At 46.6% G+C, this 15527-nt stretch overlaps 1 protein-coding gene across 2 annotated transcripts in view; it reads right to left on the bottom strand.

The window, feature by feature from the left end:
- LOC139055859 (probable ATP-dependent DNA helicase HFM1) overlaps nucleotides 1-15527 on the bottom strand; it is a 531554-nt gene that overhangs the window by 37145 nt on the left and 478882 nt on the right. The window contains exon 27 of one of the 2 annotated variants that reach the window (XM_070533425.1): nucleotides 15399-15462. The exons of the other annotated variant lie outside the window; for it this stretch is intronic. Coding sequence (XP_070389526.1) covers nucleotides 15399-15462 — 64 coding nt within the window. The remainder of the gene's footprint in view (nucleotides 1-15398; nucleotides 15463-15527) is intronic. 2 annotated transcript variants of the gene reach the window in all.

The raw sequence follows: 15527 nt of genomic DNA, 5'->3' as shown, positions 1-15527 counted from the left end.
GATCAGTCGTGGAATGTTCCAGATTAACCGATGGGACCCGCGTGCCTTCCATAAAGTTCTGCACTATTAGCGTCGCGCATACATGCAATCAGATTACACAAGTTGCGGTGAAAGACAGTGGAGGGAACCATCGATAACATTCCAGAAACTTCTTTTACATGCAGGCGCGTCCTGCGCTGCACGATAACATTTGTTAGGCGGCCAAACGTGGTTGCCCGATAAAGATAAGTACACGTGTCAATATTGTCATGAGGTCATCGCTTGCGGCTCAGGCTGGGGCGATTCAGGAGCTACTGCAAGTTGTTGTTGGAGCTCCTCACGCACGGCGTCGGCAATCGAAGCCACTTGAGGCTGTGATGATGGGAGCAGCTTTTGCAGCTCCTCCCGCACGACTGCTCGGATAGTCTCCCGCTGGTCGTCGGCGGCCAGTGATTGAACTCCGGCGTAGTTTGTCGAGTTCGTGCGGCGGTCGAATTGCCGGTTTCGCATCTCGAGTGTCTTCTCGATGCTGGTGGCCTCGCGAAGAACTCGTCGACGGTCTTCGGAGGGCTTCGTACCATTCCGGCAAAAAGTTCCTCCTTCACACCACGCATCAGCAGGCGGACTTTGTTCTCCTCGGGCATTTCAGGGTCGGCGTGGCGGAAAAGACGGCTCATTTCTTCCGTGTAGATCGCGGTCATCTCATTAGGTAGCTGCACCCGGGTTTCTAATAGCGCTTGGGCTCGTTCTCAGCGTACGACGCTTGCGAATGTCTGCAGGAAGCCGCTTCGGAAAAGTTCCCAGGTCGTTAAGGTGGCTTCTCGCTTCTCGAACCACGTCCTGGCCGCGTCTTCTAATGCGAAGAAGACATATCGCAGTTTGTCATCGCTGTTCCAGTTGTTAAACGTAGCGACTCTCTCGTACGTCTCAAGCCAGCTTTCCGGGTCCTCGAAAGTTGAACCGCGGAAAGTCGGAGGCTCCCTGGGCTGCTGTAGCACGATGGGTGACGCTGGGGCTGTCATTGGGGTGGGCTTGGTGGCCATCTTCCTAGTCGTCTACGGCAAAAGTCCGTGCTTCGGGGGCAGTCCTTGCAGCCTGCGGCTACCTCGCTGGTTCTTGGCGACGTTGGTGTCTTCCGAGTGAGGGCTTGGGTCACGGCTTTGTGGGGGCGTCCGGTACATGAACGCAAAGCACCTCCACCAGATGTCACGTGGTCGTGACGTCAAAGAACACAGTAGCAATACTGTGAAAGGCATAAACTAGCTTTTATTGGGCGAACCTGTGCCCACAAAACAGGCTACACTTAAAGCACAACGAGAGCGGTGACACAGTCGGCGATCGTCGTAAATCTGATCAGCGGGTCAAGCGCGTCGGCTTTTATAGAGCAAGCGTCGAATGTTCCAGACTAATCGTTCGGACCCACGTGCCTTCCACAAAGTTCTACACCATTCGCGTTACGCGATGAAATCAGATAACACAAGGTTCGGCGACAACAGACAGCCGGGTAGAAGCATCGATAACATTCCAGAAACGTCGGATACATGCAGGCGCCTCCCTCGCTGTGCGATTAGTTGTTAAGCGACGAAACGTGGTCGCCCGATAAAGATAAGTACACGTGTCAATATGCATACACACATGAAAAGAAAATACAAAAGCAATGCAACATATGTAAATACAAGAAGAAAAAAATTGGCAGAGGCTTAGCTTGGCAAAAGCCTAGTGGATTGCGAAAGCAATCTTCTGTTCAGGTTGTAGAGTTCCATACTGCTCATCGAACGTGTAGATGCAGTCTCGTCGCCATCTAAAGCATCCATAAGGCTTGCTGTCGAACGATCAGGTGTCGCCAAAGTCGCCTCAGCATTGAGAGCATGCATGGTACTGGAAGATGCACCCAGATCAAGAGATGTTGAACGCATTCGCCTGGCTGCATAATATGCACGCCGTTTAGCTAAACGTTGTTCCCGCTCTTCATCCGTTTCTTCCGCACGCCGCCGCTTCTTAGCTGCAGCACATCGTAGCAGCTTCACCTTATACACATCATCCGACATACAGTGGAGGATTCGCTGGGATGACTGCGACGAGCCGAGTTGGGGGGCCGCTTTTCCACAGCTGGCACGACGGATGGATGGACGGATGTTATGAGCGTCCCCTTTGGAACAGGGCGGTGGGTTGCGCCACCAAGCTCTTGCTACTATACTACCTAATATTCTACCTAGGTGAAACAATGAAAAAAGACACAAGAGAACACTATGAACTACCACGCCCAAATTTTCTGATCCCCTATTGCGAACTATGCTTTTGTACGTCTCTGTCTTTTGTCGTTTCCCTACTTTTCTTCCACCAATCCTCCAGTCGCCTCTTACTAATGTCTACTGCGGACATGTTTGCTTTACCACTGCTCCCTCTGAATCCAAGGGCTTCAAGGAGGCCAGTGGTGCCTAAATCGACCGCTGGGTACACGTCTTCACCATCTAATAAAACATGCTCCGTAGTTTCCCTAGCTTTACCACAGCAAGCACAAGCTTCTTCTTCCTTCTTATATCTCGCTTTATAGGTGCGTGTTCTAAGGCATCCTGATCTCACTTCGAAGAGTAATGAGCTTCCCGTTGAGTTATCATAAATGGTTTCTTTCCTGATTTCGTTTTTTCCTCTTAAGTAGTTACTCATGGCAGGCTTCTTTTCCATTGCCGCCACCCATGAGATTAATTCAGCTTCTCTGACTTTCCGCTTGACCTTTGTTGTTGTGTTGTCCACCCTACAGGCCGCATACTTGCTGGTAAGCTTCCTAGTTCTTTTGCTCCACTGTGAATCAATGTTTTTCCTGTACAGATACCTGAACACTCTCCCAGCCCATTTACTTTCTTCCATATTCCTCAGCCGTTCTACATACTCAATTTTACTGCGAGCTTCCCTCACTTCAAAACTAGTCCAGCCCATATCACCCTGCACAGCTTCATTTGTAGTCTTCCCGTGAGCGCCCAATGCGAGACGACCCACTGACCTTTGGTTCCCGTCGAGTCCTGATTGTACCCCTGATTTATAGCAAACAACCGCATTTCCAAAAGTAAGTCCTGGAACCATTACACCTTTCCACATACCTCAGAGGACCTCGTACCTATTGTATCCCCATAGCGCTCTGTGCTTCATTATGGCTGCATTTCTCTTCCCCTTTACTGTTATGATTTTTCTTCCTGTGTTTTCATATATCCATTGCCTTCGTTTATCCATATACCAAGGTATTTATATTCTGTTACCCGAGGTATTTCTTGGCCCTGTATCTCCACTGTCTGTTCACTGTTTTCATTGAATACCATAACACCTGATTTTCTAGCACTAAACTTCAAACCTGAATCGTTGCCTTCCTGTCCACAGATATTAGCCAGACGTTGCAAATCACTTCGCTTGTCAGCTAGCAACACAATGTCGTCCGCATAAAATAAACCTGGTAGTTGCTGCTCTATTACTGTACCCGCCTGTTTGTATGAGAGATTAAACCCGATCTTACCTCCTTCCAGCGCCCTCTCCATCCTCACCGTGTACATCATAAACAACAGCGGGGATAAGGGCACCCCTGCCTCAGTCCCTTGTTGATATGAACTTTCTCCTCGCTCCTCATCCCTTCCCATTCAACGCAAACGGGATTTTCTAGGCAAATCTCTCTCAAAAGCTGTATACAATCGTTACCTAAGCCTTCCCCTTCCAGGATATCCCACAATATGCTGCGGTACTCGTTGTCGTAGGCTCCTGTAATGTCTAAAAAGGCCGCATACAACGGTCTGCTTTCTGCTTTTGATATTTCAATACACTGAGTAAGAACAAACAAATTGCCATCCAAACGCCTACCTATTCTGAAGCCATTCTGAAGCTCTCCCAAAATGCCATTATTCTCTGTCCATGCTTGAAGCTTTAATTTGATTGCCTGCATTGCTAGCCTGTATATTACCGATGTAATGGTCAACGGTCTATACGAGTGAATTCTGTCTTTCTCCCCCTTTCCTTTATGAATCAAATTCATTCTACTTTGTCGCCAACTGTCTGGTATTCGTCTATCTTTTAAAGTTCTTACCACTGCTTTCACCAGAGCTTCCTTACTTTTTGGTCCTAGTTCAGTTGTCAGCCTAATGGGAACCTCGTCTAGCCCTGTGGCTGTACGCTTAGGAATTTTCTCTTCCACTTTCTTCCAGTTTAAATTTGTTAGCACCAGCTGCTTTTCCCCTTGGGTCTCTTTCATGCTCTTTTTTTCAACAGGTATAACCTCGTCATTGCCTTGAAAAGATTCGGCTGTTGCTTTTCGGGTGTAATTTATTGATATGTTGTTGTATTGTTGTTGACTTCCTGCCTAATAATTTTATGTGGTTCCAAAATATTCTAGGTGCGGCCTTCTGTTTCTCACGTATTTCTGACAACCAACGTTCACTTTCACTTTTTATTTTTGCTTGCACCAGTATTTGAACCATAGACTTTTTCTCCCGGTATATTTCCCATTTACTAGTTACTTCATCCTGTGGCAACTGCCCCTTCTTTGCCTGCCTGTGCTCTCGAGATGCTTTCTGTCGTTCGGCGATCGCTTCTCGTATCTCCTTGTTCCACCAGCTTTTCTACGACGGATGGTTGGATGGACGTTATGAGCGTTCCCTTTGGAACGGGGCGGTGGGTTGCGCCACCAAGCTCTTGCTACTATACTGCCTAATATTCTACCTAGGGTAAACAATGAAAAAAGAAAAAAAACGCTATGAACTACCACGCCCAAATTTTCTGATCCCCTATTGCGAACTGTGCTTTTGTACGTCGCCGTCTTTTGTCGTTTCCCTACTTTTCTTCCACCAATCCTCCAGTCACCTCTTACTAATGTCTACTGCGGACATGTTTGCTTTGGAACGGGGCGGTGGGTTGCGCCACCAAGCTCTTGCTACTATACTGCCTAATATTCTACCTAGGTGAAACAATGAAAAAAGAAAAAAAACACTATGAACTACCACGCCCAAATTTTCTGATCCCCTATTGCGAACTGTGCTTTTGTACGTCGCCGTCTTTTGTCGTTTCCCTACTTTTCTTCCACCAATCCTCCAATCGCCTCTTAGTGATGTCTACTGCGGACATGTTTGCTTTACAACTGCTCCCTCTGAACCCAAGGGCTTCAAGGAGGCCAGTGGTGCCTAAATCGACCGCTGGGTAGACGTCTTCACAATCTAATAAAACATGCTCCGTAGTTTCCCTAGCTTTACCACAGCAAGCACACGCTTCTTCTTCCTTCTTATATCTCGCTTTATAGGTGCGTGTTCTAAGGCATCCTGATCTCGCTTCGAAAAGTAATGAGCTTCCCTTTGAGTTATCATAAATGGTTTCTTTCCTGATTTCGTTTTTTCCTCTTAAGTAGTTACTCATGGCCGGTTTCTTTTCCATTGCCGCCACCCATGAGATTAATTCCGCTTCTCTGACTTTCCGCTTGACGACGTCACGTACAGCGAGCGCCCCTCGCGGCAGCGGCGCGCAGCTGCAGCATGGAGGATTCGCTGGGACGATCGCGACGAGCCGAGTTGGGGCGCCGCTTTTCCACAGCTGGTATGACGTCACACATAGATCACGCTGAAGGTCAATGGTGGATTCTCCGGGACAACGGCCAAGAGCGGAAACCTTGAGCAGTATTGCTTTCGCAATAAAATGAAAGCGACGACTAATAAGATCAAGGGAATGTACACTGATGGAAGACAACTTGACAAACAGAGCAGTATCACACGCATATATGAGCACTTGCAACCACTATCGAGAGAGGGAAAGAAAGAAAAACGTACCAGAAGTTGAACGAGCGACCATTGCGAAATACAGAAAATAATAGAATAAGGAAGATGTGGTAAGTATCAAACAAAATTAACGCGCCGCAGAGAGCTCTCCGCATGCCAGTTACGAGCCCCCTCGTGATGTATCCTTCCAAGCGCCTCATCGCTAAAGTCCCTAGGCATTACTCATAGCATCGACATTAGAAGAGCGCCAGCAACGCATCGACATTAGAAGAGCGCCAGCAACGCCTCGCGCATGGCGCTACAGCACTTGTCTCCCTTGCCCGCGCACACGCAAAGGTGGCTTTGGCACACGGCAGCGACCGAGTGTCCCGTCCAATCAGAAGCCACGGCGTGGCTCCTGGCCTTCGGGACGCGTGAGAAGTGCGTTCGGCGTAGTGACGCGCTTGACTGTGGTATCGGCTCCTGTTAACTCTTCTTTTAAATTGTGTGAACGCTTAATATTGAGTTTCCGGACACAAGTTCACCCACAATAAACCTTTTTGTTTAGTGTGCTTCATTGAAGAGTGCTACAATATCCATACACACGTTAAAAAGAAATACAAAAGCAGTGCAACATATGTAAATATAAGAAGAAAAGAAAAATGAAAGCGGCGACTAATAAGATTAAGAGATGGCACACTAAAGGAAGACAACTTGACAAATATTAGAACAGTATCCCACGCATATATGAGCACTTGCAACCACTATCGAGAGAGTGAAAAAAAAAAGAAGAAGTGCCAGAAGTTGAACGATGAACCATTGCAAAATACTGAAAGTAATAGAATAAGATGTGGAAAGTGTCAAACAAAATTCACCTGTAAAAAAAAAGAAAAAGAAAGCAGTAACAAGGCTTGCCGATATGGCAATACCCCTAGTATTTAAGACACATGCGTTCAATCATAATCATCATCATCATCATTATCACCACCAGCCTGGTTACACCCATTGCAGGGCAAAGGCCTCTCCCATACTTCTCCAACTACCCTAGTCATGTACTAATTGTGTCCATGTTATCCCTGCAAACTTCTTAATCTTATCCCCCACCTAACTTTCTGCCACCGCTTGCTACGCTTCCCTTCCCTTGGAATCCAGTCCGTAACCCTTAATGACCAGTGGTTATCTTTCCTCCTCATTACATGTCCTGCCCATGCCCACTTCTTTTTCTTGATTTCAACTCAGATGTCCCCAACTCGCGTTTGTTCCCTCACCCAATCTGCTGTTTTCTTATCCCTTAACGTTGCACCTATCATTCTTCTTTCCATAGCTCGTTGCGTCGTTCTCAATTTGAGTGGAACCCTTTTCGTAAGCTTCCAGGTTTCTGCCCCGTACGTGTGTACGGGGCAGAAACGGTGTTTATCAATCGGTGTTTATCAATCAGTGTTTATCAACCGGTGTTTATCAATCGTTATCAGAATCGGTGTTTATCAATTGTGATAATGACAGGCTGTTCCAATCTGTTACAGTGCGCGGGAAGAAGGAAAACTTAAATAGCTTAGTTCAGGTGTCATAAGGTGTTAAAGAATTACTTTAGCAGGGAAGAAGATAGCGCTCGTCCTGTGTTCCTGCTTGTCCCTGTGTCATTTTTGCGCTATGTATCCCAGTCTGTATGTTAAAGAACCAGCGTGACGATGTCGTGTTCGGCGCACCGTAAGTGGTTTGACATAAGCCTGTGGGTGGAGGGACAAACAGTTGTTTTTAAGCAAGAAAAGAAATTTCAGTCATTATATTTTCCTGCGTAGCGCTGTAGCGTTTGAATATTATGTTGATTCATTAGGCTAGTAGGAGAGTCACTCAGCCTATATTTAGAAAAAAGAAACCTGACAGCTTTACGTAGGACCATCTCTAAAGCGTTAATGCTAATTTTCTTATAGGGATCCCACACAATGCATGCATATTCTAGTTTCGGCCGGATGAGTGAAGTGTAAGCCAGTAACAGAGGGAGCGTGCTTTAGTTTGTGCCTGAGACATTGTTGCAGGGACGTGAGTTCGATCACCTGTGACGGCGGGCAATGTGGCACCAGTGTTGCCACAGGTCATGAAACTGGTAGTGGTCGTTTCCTTGAAAAACGTATCTTGCACCAAGTTACGGCCGGCATGGATACAGTGTTTTTTGTACGAAGTGCCATTTGCGAGGCACGATGACCACCAAAATTCTTGGCGCGGTGCGAGGCATGAATAATCCCACGGTGCACGGAAAATTTAAAACGTGCTAATTATTTAAAAAGTCACTCTGTTCAAATCTTCCAACACGTTTTTGAATAGCATATCGTTCATATCACTCGTTGCTTGTTCGCAAAAACTTTTGATCGTGTTGTATAAGCTATTTATAGAAAATGAAGTATATTTAGTAGAAATTAGTAGAAAAGGTGGAGAATGTTTTCTACCAGAAAAGGAAATTTTTTGCCGAAAAGGGGACCGAAGTCAGTAGATTTTGGAGCTTTATCGCTGAATTATCACCAACTTGAAAACAAAATCTGTAGAACTAGCGATATACCAGTGGCAACAATGAGTGGTGTCGGCGCTCACAACCTGTCTGGAAATTGAGTTGTTCAATTTCGCACAAGTCTGCCGATTTCTTTTTTTAAGGCAACTTTCAGATAAGCAAACGTTTCATTTTTAAGTGGGAATAGAATGGAAAACTTCATTGACTTTTTTAAGGTTTTAGCGGGTCGAGGCCGAAGTCTTCATTCTTGAAGCTTGGGTCCTCTTCAGCCATGGATGGGCCCCTAGTCCAGGGCTCCAATTAGCCGGGCCGCCTCGCACGCGTGCGCTATTAGAGCTCTTTGAGCCTCTAGCTCGCGGCTGGTGAGCCAGCTCTCCCATTGCTCCCCTCTTGGTGTTTTGTGTTTGTGCAATGCCTGGTTTCTTGTACGCTCCCATGTAATGTGGTATAATGTTGGTTTAGCTCCACACCGCGGGCAGGTTGCGCTATACTGCGTGGGCAACATCCTACTTAGTATGTGTAAGTTTGGGAAGGAGCCCGTTTGCAGTCTCCGCCATCCTGCGGCCTCCTCCTTTGTTAATGCTTTATGTGGTGGGGGATATCGATATCTTAGCCCCTTATAGAGGTTTAATAGCTGTTCCCGCAGTTGATCTGTGGCCCCTCTGGGACGGTTGACGTTCCTGCTCGGCTGGTCATCCCTCGAGCTAGGCAGTCCGCCCCTTCGTTGCCCCTGATCCCTGCGTGGCTTGGTATCCAGATAATGTTATGTGTGGGTTGTCCCTCAGCGATTGGAACTCTGCTGAGGATCTTGAGTGCCGTGTTACTAATTCTGCCTCTTATATAGCTCCGACACGCCTCTAACGGGGACAGGGATATTCCTTATTATAGTGTATAGTTACTATATTCCTTATTATAGTGTTACAGATTATAGAACAGGGATATTCCTGTTCTATAACCTTCTTTCGCTGCCAGTGCGACAGCAATTTCCTCTGCCTCGGTTATGTTAGCCACCTCGGCCGTGAGTCCTGTGATTAATTCTCCTTGATTATTTACTACTACCGCTAGGACACATTTGGCTTGCCTCTTTAGACGAAATAGTGCCCACCTGAACAGCACGTGTTAAAAGCGAAGTTTAGCTTCACCTCCATCCTTGTGAGTTTGACATTCAGCTGTTGTAGTGCGACGCATAGAGCCGGACTGCGCAAGACATACGGACTCATATGCCATATGAGTCATTCGGTCTCTGTTGTCCCTGTTGTTTCGCCCGTGACAATATAAACAGTATAAACACATAGTGCATCCTGAACTCGCCTCAATACGCTCAGATGAAAATACGTTCCCTCGCGGCTGGATCTTGATTTGGCAATCAGTTCAGCTGACAAAAATATCACACGCGGGCACCTTAGAGGGCGATCTACCATCTTTGTATTTCGTGAGAATGCGGAAAATGACCCAGTGCAAGAAAAAAAACACACACACACGTCTTTCGGTACAAATTCCAGTGTCTCTTCTCGGCATCACATCGTTGGTGACAGGCCATTGGGAAAACAAGCGCTGGCTTTATTCTCAGCAAACGAAGTAGCACTTTGCAAAAGAGAACGTGAGCAGTGACTCCCATTTCCACGAGCCTAAATTGTCAAGTGCAGTTTATGTCATTAGAGATCAGTCCGCGCGATATTTAGACACGCAGGGCAAAGCAAGCGCATACTACTGAGTGATGTGGCGTGAAAACGAGAAGGCAAACAGAGGGACTCGGTGTTTTCTTAGTCATAAGCATACGAAGCCAACCGACAATGGGGCCGAGCAAAGCGCAAGAGAAATTGGCAGCGATGTTTTTACAAATGTATGAATAGTAAGGAAAATGGAAATTAAGGTTAAGCATTATCTAATCATGGAGAATTGACATATATATATATATATATATATATATATATATATATATATATATATATATATACATATATATATATGCTAAGAACAATTGGAGCGAAGAGCTCCTACACTTTGTACAGAATTATAATACATCTTCTTGTCGCCGAGTTATGGAGTTATAGAAATTCCATGCTTTATATTCCTCATTTACCCGTTTTTGGTTAATCATGTAAAAGAAATAGATTCCCCGAATAAAAATTTCACTTTCGGCAGTCTGTACAGATACGCATCCATTTTAAAGGGTCCCTGAAATGGTTTGATCAAATTTGGTGGACGCGTAGGGTGCAGCTGCAGTAAAACGTCAATGCCAGAATTTAAGTGGAGCGTCTCGTATTAAGAAATCCACGGACGATTACATGTTACCCTCCTCCCTAGCCATGCTTTTTCTCTTCAACTCGTTCGCCGAATGATCGGGGCTAATCTCGGCCTTGACTGTCTCTGAAAGCTCTCCGCTAGCCGTCAATCGCCCGCTGTGTCCAAGCAGTTTGCACTGCGACGTACTGTCGCACCGCAGAGCGTGTCCGGTAACCGCAGGCAAGCTGGGCGCGTTGACTGACGGGCGGAGGCCTAAAGTCCCTCCATGCTACTACCGCTGTGAAAATGGCCTTTAGCGTAAACGTGAGCGGCCTGCATGTGCAGCCACCTAGTGGCGCAGGGCTCAACCAGCCAAATACAGATCCACTATTGCTGTAACCAAGTGTAAAACACTGTAAACAAGACCACGTGTTCACAAGTGCGTTCCTTCTCAAAATTTACACCAGCAGCACAAGCCGTAGAAAACACTTGGTTACTGCTGTATATAGCTGTGCCTGCTTGTCTGGTTGGGCTATGTGCCACCAGGGGGCTACGTTCACGTTTTGGTCACCGCGAATCCGGTAAAACGCTGTCAGCTTGCGCTTGTGTTTACCCGAATACCAGACACACGAAAACTTCCTATTGTGTGAGTAATCCTCCAGCGTAAATTTACCGCCGCAAGCGTGTAGATGCTGGTGCCCATCGGATACCGGCAGTCCAGTGCGCCGCCTGGCTCGCACGCCTGCTGCCATGAAGAGGGACACGATGTCGCACATGTCACCGATCGCCACGTTTGCAGGCCACAACGCAAGGAGGGCCAGCTATGGTGCTCGTGAGAAGAAAGCTCGAGACCAACACTGAGAGGGTAGCTCGTGCCAACACGGAGGGCGTTGTGACACAAGCAGACGACACTTGCTGTGTGCAGGAAGTGCTTCAGTGTAGTGGTAAACTGTCCTTGTGTATTCTCTTTCTGTTACTTTTATTTAAAGAAACAAGTTAACCAACATTCAGACTATTACGCACAGCATTTGTTCGCCATAAAGTTGGAAAAAATTATCGATGACGCGACCTGGGTAGCCAATCGGGAAGCTCGTTCAACTGACGCCAATCGGGCTAACTGTGTCCGTTGGGATGGGGCGGCTGAAAACTCGGGGAAGCGGCACCACTGCAATTCGTAGCGATGCACATATATAAAACCTGATATTAAATTGCACGCTTTACGCGGAGCGCTTAAATGCGTAATTCAGTGATCAGAAGGGCCTTGAGGGTCCCTTTGCGCACAACAAATTACAAATCAGTACGGTGATTCCCTCATGAGAAATTCCGCGTTTCACATGCACTTCAACAACAAAAAAAAAAGCAGGCTTGTTCGACCATGCACAGTCAAAATGCACTTTCAGCGAAGCTTTTCTTTTCGAGCCGCCGCAGCAAGAGCTTCATTTGTCTGTAATTAAGCCACACACTTTAACACGTTACTGGACTACCCCTTTGAAACATTGCCCGGATGTAGCGCTTTCGAGCACATGTTAAGGAATGTAAAGAAATCCAGTTAATTCATCTACAAACATTTCACTTCGCGCGAACATTGGCGATAACACACACACACATTTTCGCCAAGTTTGATCTCGGGAGTGCGTGCTGAATTCTGGGTTGTTCGTAGAACCGACTTATAACCCTCCGGATCACGTGCATACGTAACTTACTATAGAGACCCTAATTAGTGCACACACTTCGAATTTCGCCTGCACATTACCCCCAACATACTCCTCCTTTAAAAGAAGTATGAAGAAGGGCCTTGTTAAGTTTAAAGAGGACACAAGGGAAACCTATTACGAACCTCGTAAAACGCATAAAAATAAAGAGTTCAGTAATTATTTGCCACGCTTCTAATTAGGTAACAAACATGACTTTCGTCACAGATTACATTTAACAAGACCCACATTTCGATTAAATATAAACTTGGCTTGACGTAAAGTTTATAACATATAGTTGATAACAGCCGTATGGCACTTTCGAGCACTTCCTCAACTATATATATATATATGTATTTTTTTTTTGCTGCAAAGACTGTATTTGGTCCACGCGCGTATAACTTCGCAAACTTAATCTACATTGTGGTCCCCATTTCTGTTAAGCATGATTTCGGGCTCATTTGTAGCTATGCCAGGGCAACGTGCTAAATTTCGCCCCGCTCGTTGAGCACACAACTCTCCGGAGCACTTGCCACGTAATTTACTGCAAAAGCCTTAGATTAGAACATAATTTGTAGGCACATTACCCCAAGCTTTCACCTTATATTTTTGCCATCTATAGATGAGGTTCCTCGTCCAATCCACCGAGGACACTATGCAAACTAGGTATGAACCTTCTACACGCACGTAAAAACAAAAAAAAAGAAAGAAAAGGATAACACGAAGGCTCAGTTATTTTTGCAATGCTTCAAATTAAGCCGTAACGTGCAAGTTTTCACACAATACACCTTTATTAATCGCCTTATGTTCTGCAAATTTAGGTTTTGTGCATCTTACAGTCATTTGAGGACTCGAAAACATTGCGGATAACTGCAGTATGACACTGTGGAACGCTTGCATAAGCAACTTTCCACAAAAGCTGTGATTAACCTAAACAGAACAAACAATTATCGTACAAAACTCCCAGTACGCTCGCAACTTGAATGAAATATAAACACCAAGCTCTGCATAGTTCACCGAGCAAACAGGGAAAGCCCACTACACGTCCCGTATAATGCATGGAAATTGGGAAGAAACGAGTATTCAGTAATTATTGAATCGAAAGCAACAAATGGCCCCTCGAGCGAAATAGCCGGCGCCTGTAGCAGAGAAACGGCCCCTAAACCGCCGTTCTTTTCGACGACACGTCACGGGTTGACGTCGGTGGCCTGCTGCGCGTGCAAAATTCCAAGGACCGCTCAGCGGTGTTCAATTGGGCGTGAATACTTCCGCGTTCACAAGTCGCTTAGGTGTCCTTGGATTTTTTTCCATAGCACATCATTAACTTACACGCTCACACTATCGGCACTCATTTCCTCTAAATATGAAATTGCTGCCGTATTCGGTCCTCCCCGGTGAGCGGATACACTTTGTAAGCACGCCTCTAAACAGGCCTGAAACAAGGGTCTGCTAATTTCATTTAAGTCCTCCTTAACTCACACACATCAAATTTTGTTCGCATATCACATCTACAATTTCTCACATTTCGTAAAGATATAAACTTCGCGAGTAATCTAGTTTCTTTTTTCTTCATATAACCGCGAAAAAAAGGTAGATGTAAATTTTTCTAGAGACCATCTAGTCGTACTAACAGCTTTGCCGTAAAAGACGTCGACTACACATCGGCGGCGGTCACTAAACTCGGTTCCACCCGCGAGCGACAGGACGTGGCCCGCATTGAAAAGGACGCTCAGTTAGTTCGCGCTTTTCTCGGCAACCGTTTTTCTCGGCAACCACAGCGCCAAATTTGACGACGTTTGTTGAATTTAAAAAAAACTTAGGATAGGGAGATTGTTCGTTTCGCATTTTTGATGTAAGTCGTCAATTTTTTATTAATCATTGGCAAAATCTCAAATTTTCAATAAACGAAACTATCAAGTTCAAGACTGCGTAACTCAGCAATAAAAAATGGTATCACAGTTATGTAAATGGCATCTGATAGTACAAGTAAAGCAGACAAGATTGCTGTGTTACATATAAATCTAAAAGAATTCGATAATATGGAAATACAGCTTTTGCAAAGCCCTTGTACACAACGTAACAAATTCACGTAAGGTATAAAATGACACACGGAATTTGTCCGCTTTCAATGATCTAGTGGATGCCGTTTACAGATCCGCGATATCTGTTCTAGATGCAGAGCTATTGACTTGGTGCTTATATTTCTTTCTATCTTTCGAATGTCTGAAAATATTTTTTTTTACAAAATTCAGGCCCTAAACCGAAATTCCGCTTCCAACAGTCACTAGGATCTCCCTTCCTCTTTCAAATGCTAGGAATTTCATTAAACTCGGTCCAGGGGTTACCTCAGTTAAACGTCTTTGCGTTTTACGCGTATTTGAGTCGGGCCCGAGCTTCCTCGGAAACAGCCCGGGCGCGTCCGTTCGTGCCGACCTGACACGCGTCGCCGGCACGCAAAGCGGCCGCACCGCGTCGCTCATCGCCGGGGCGTCGCCGCACTGCAGCTCGCCCGCCGCGTGGCTCGGCTGCAAGACGTGCGTGCCGCCTCTGCAAACGGCCGCCTGGTGCTCGTTGGCTTCAGAGAATGGTGGCCACAAGCGCCGACGCAGCTGTCGCACTTCAAGCGACGGCTTCGGTTGCTCGACGTCTAACACCTTTAGAAACGAGCTACACACATTCATCGCTCGTCGACCTAACGGTGCCTAATGTTATAAACATCGCCTGATGAACTAGAGAATTACGCCGCTGACTCATTCGCAGGGTTGTCTAGCGGGGCTCATTCCATAGCAGGTTAGAACAGACGTAGAACACCACCGGGTTCAAATTTCACTTGTCGCGGCGCTGTTGGACAGCCGCGCACCTTAAACGTGCACGAAGCGCTATGAGTCACATTTATCGCGGCGCAACGAAGAGTGACATTAGTATGACTTACGAACATTTAAATGCGCTACGGGCCATCCATTCGATCGCATTGCCGATCATTGGCTTGACCAGGTTTCCGCGGGTCTCCAAACAGAGGCTTTCCATCGCGACTGTGGCCGCGCCCAAGTGGCGGCGCGAAGTGCGTTCGCGCGAGTAAAATGCACGCGCATCCCGTTCGCAGCTACGACCGAGGTATACGTGCACGAGATGCGACGTAATCCAAGTGACGTCAGCGACGGGCTTGCGACCGAGAGAAATGAGCGTTCACAAATCGCTGCTCATAAAAAGTAACCCCTAGCAGCCACTGTACTGCCTGGACTTGGCACGCATAGTGGCGTACAGAGAGGACCGACTCACTCGTTTCCAGCTGTCGGCGGCCCGTCGCTGGAAGGCAACACGACGCTCGCATTCCTCGCCTTGCCTGAAAAGAAACGTGAGCGGGTGCAGACTCGACGCCTGCCAGCTCGGAAAGCGGCCTGAGACAAG

The sequence above is a fragment of the Dermacentor albipictus genome, chromosome 2 (assembly GCF_038994185.2).
Source record: "Dermacentor albipictus isolate Rhodes 1998 colony chromosome 2, USDA_Dalb.pri_finalv2, whole genome shotgun sequence".
NCBI classification, from domain to species: Eukaryota; Metazoa; Arthropoda; class Arachnida; order Ixodida; family Ixodidae; genus Dermacentor; species Dermacentor albipictus.
This window is presented reverse-complemented; position numbering and strand designations above follow the sequence as displayed.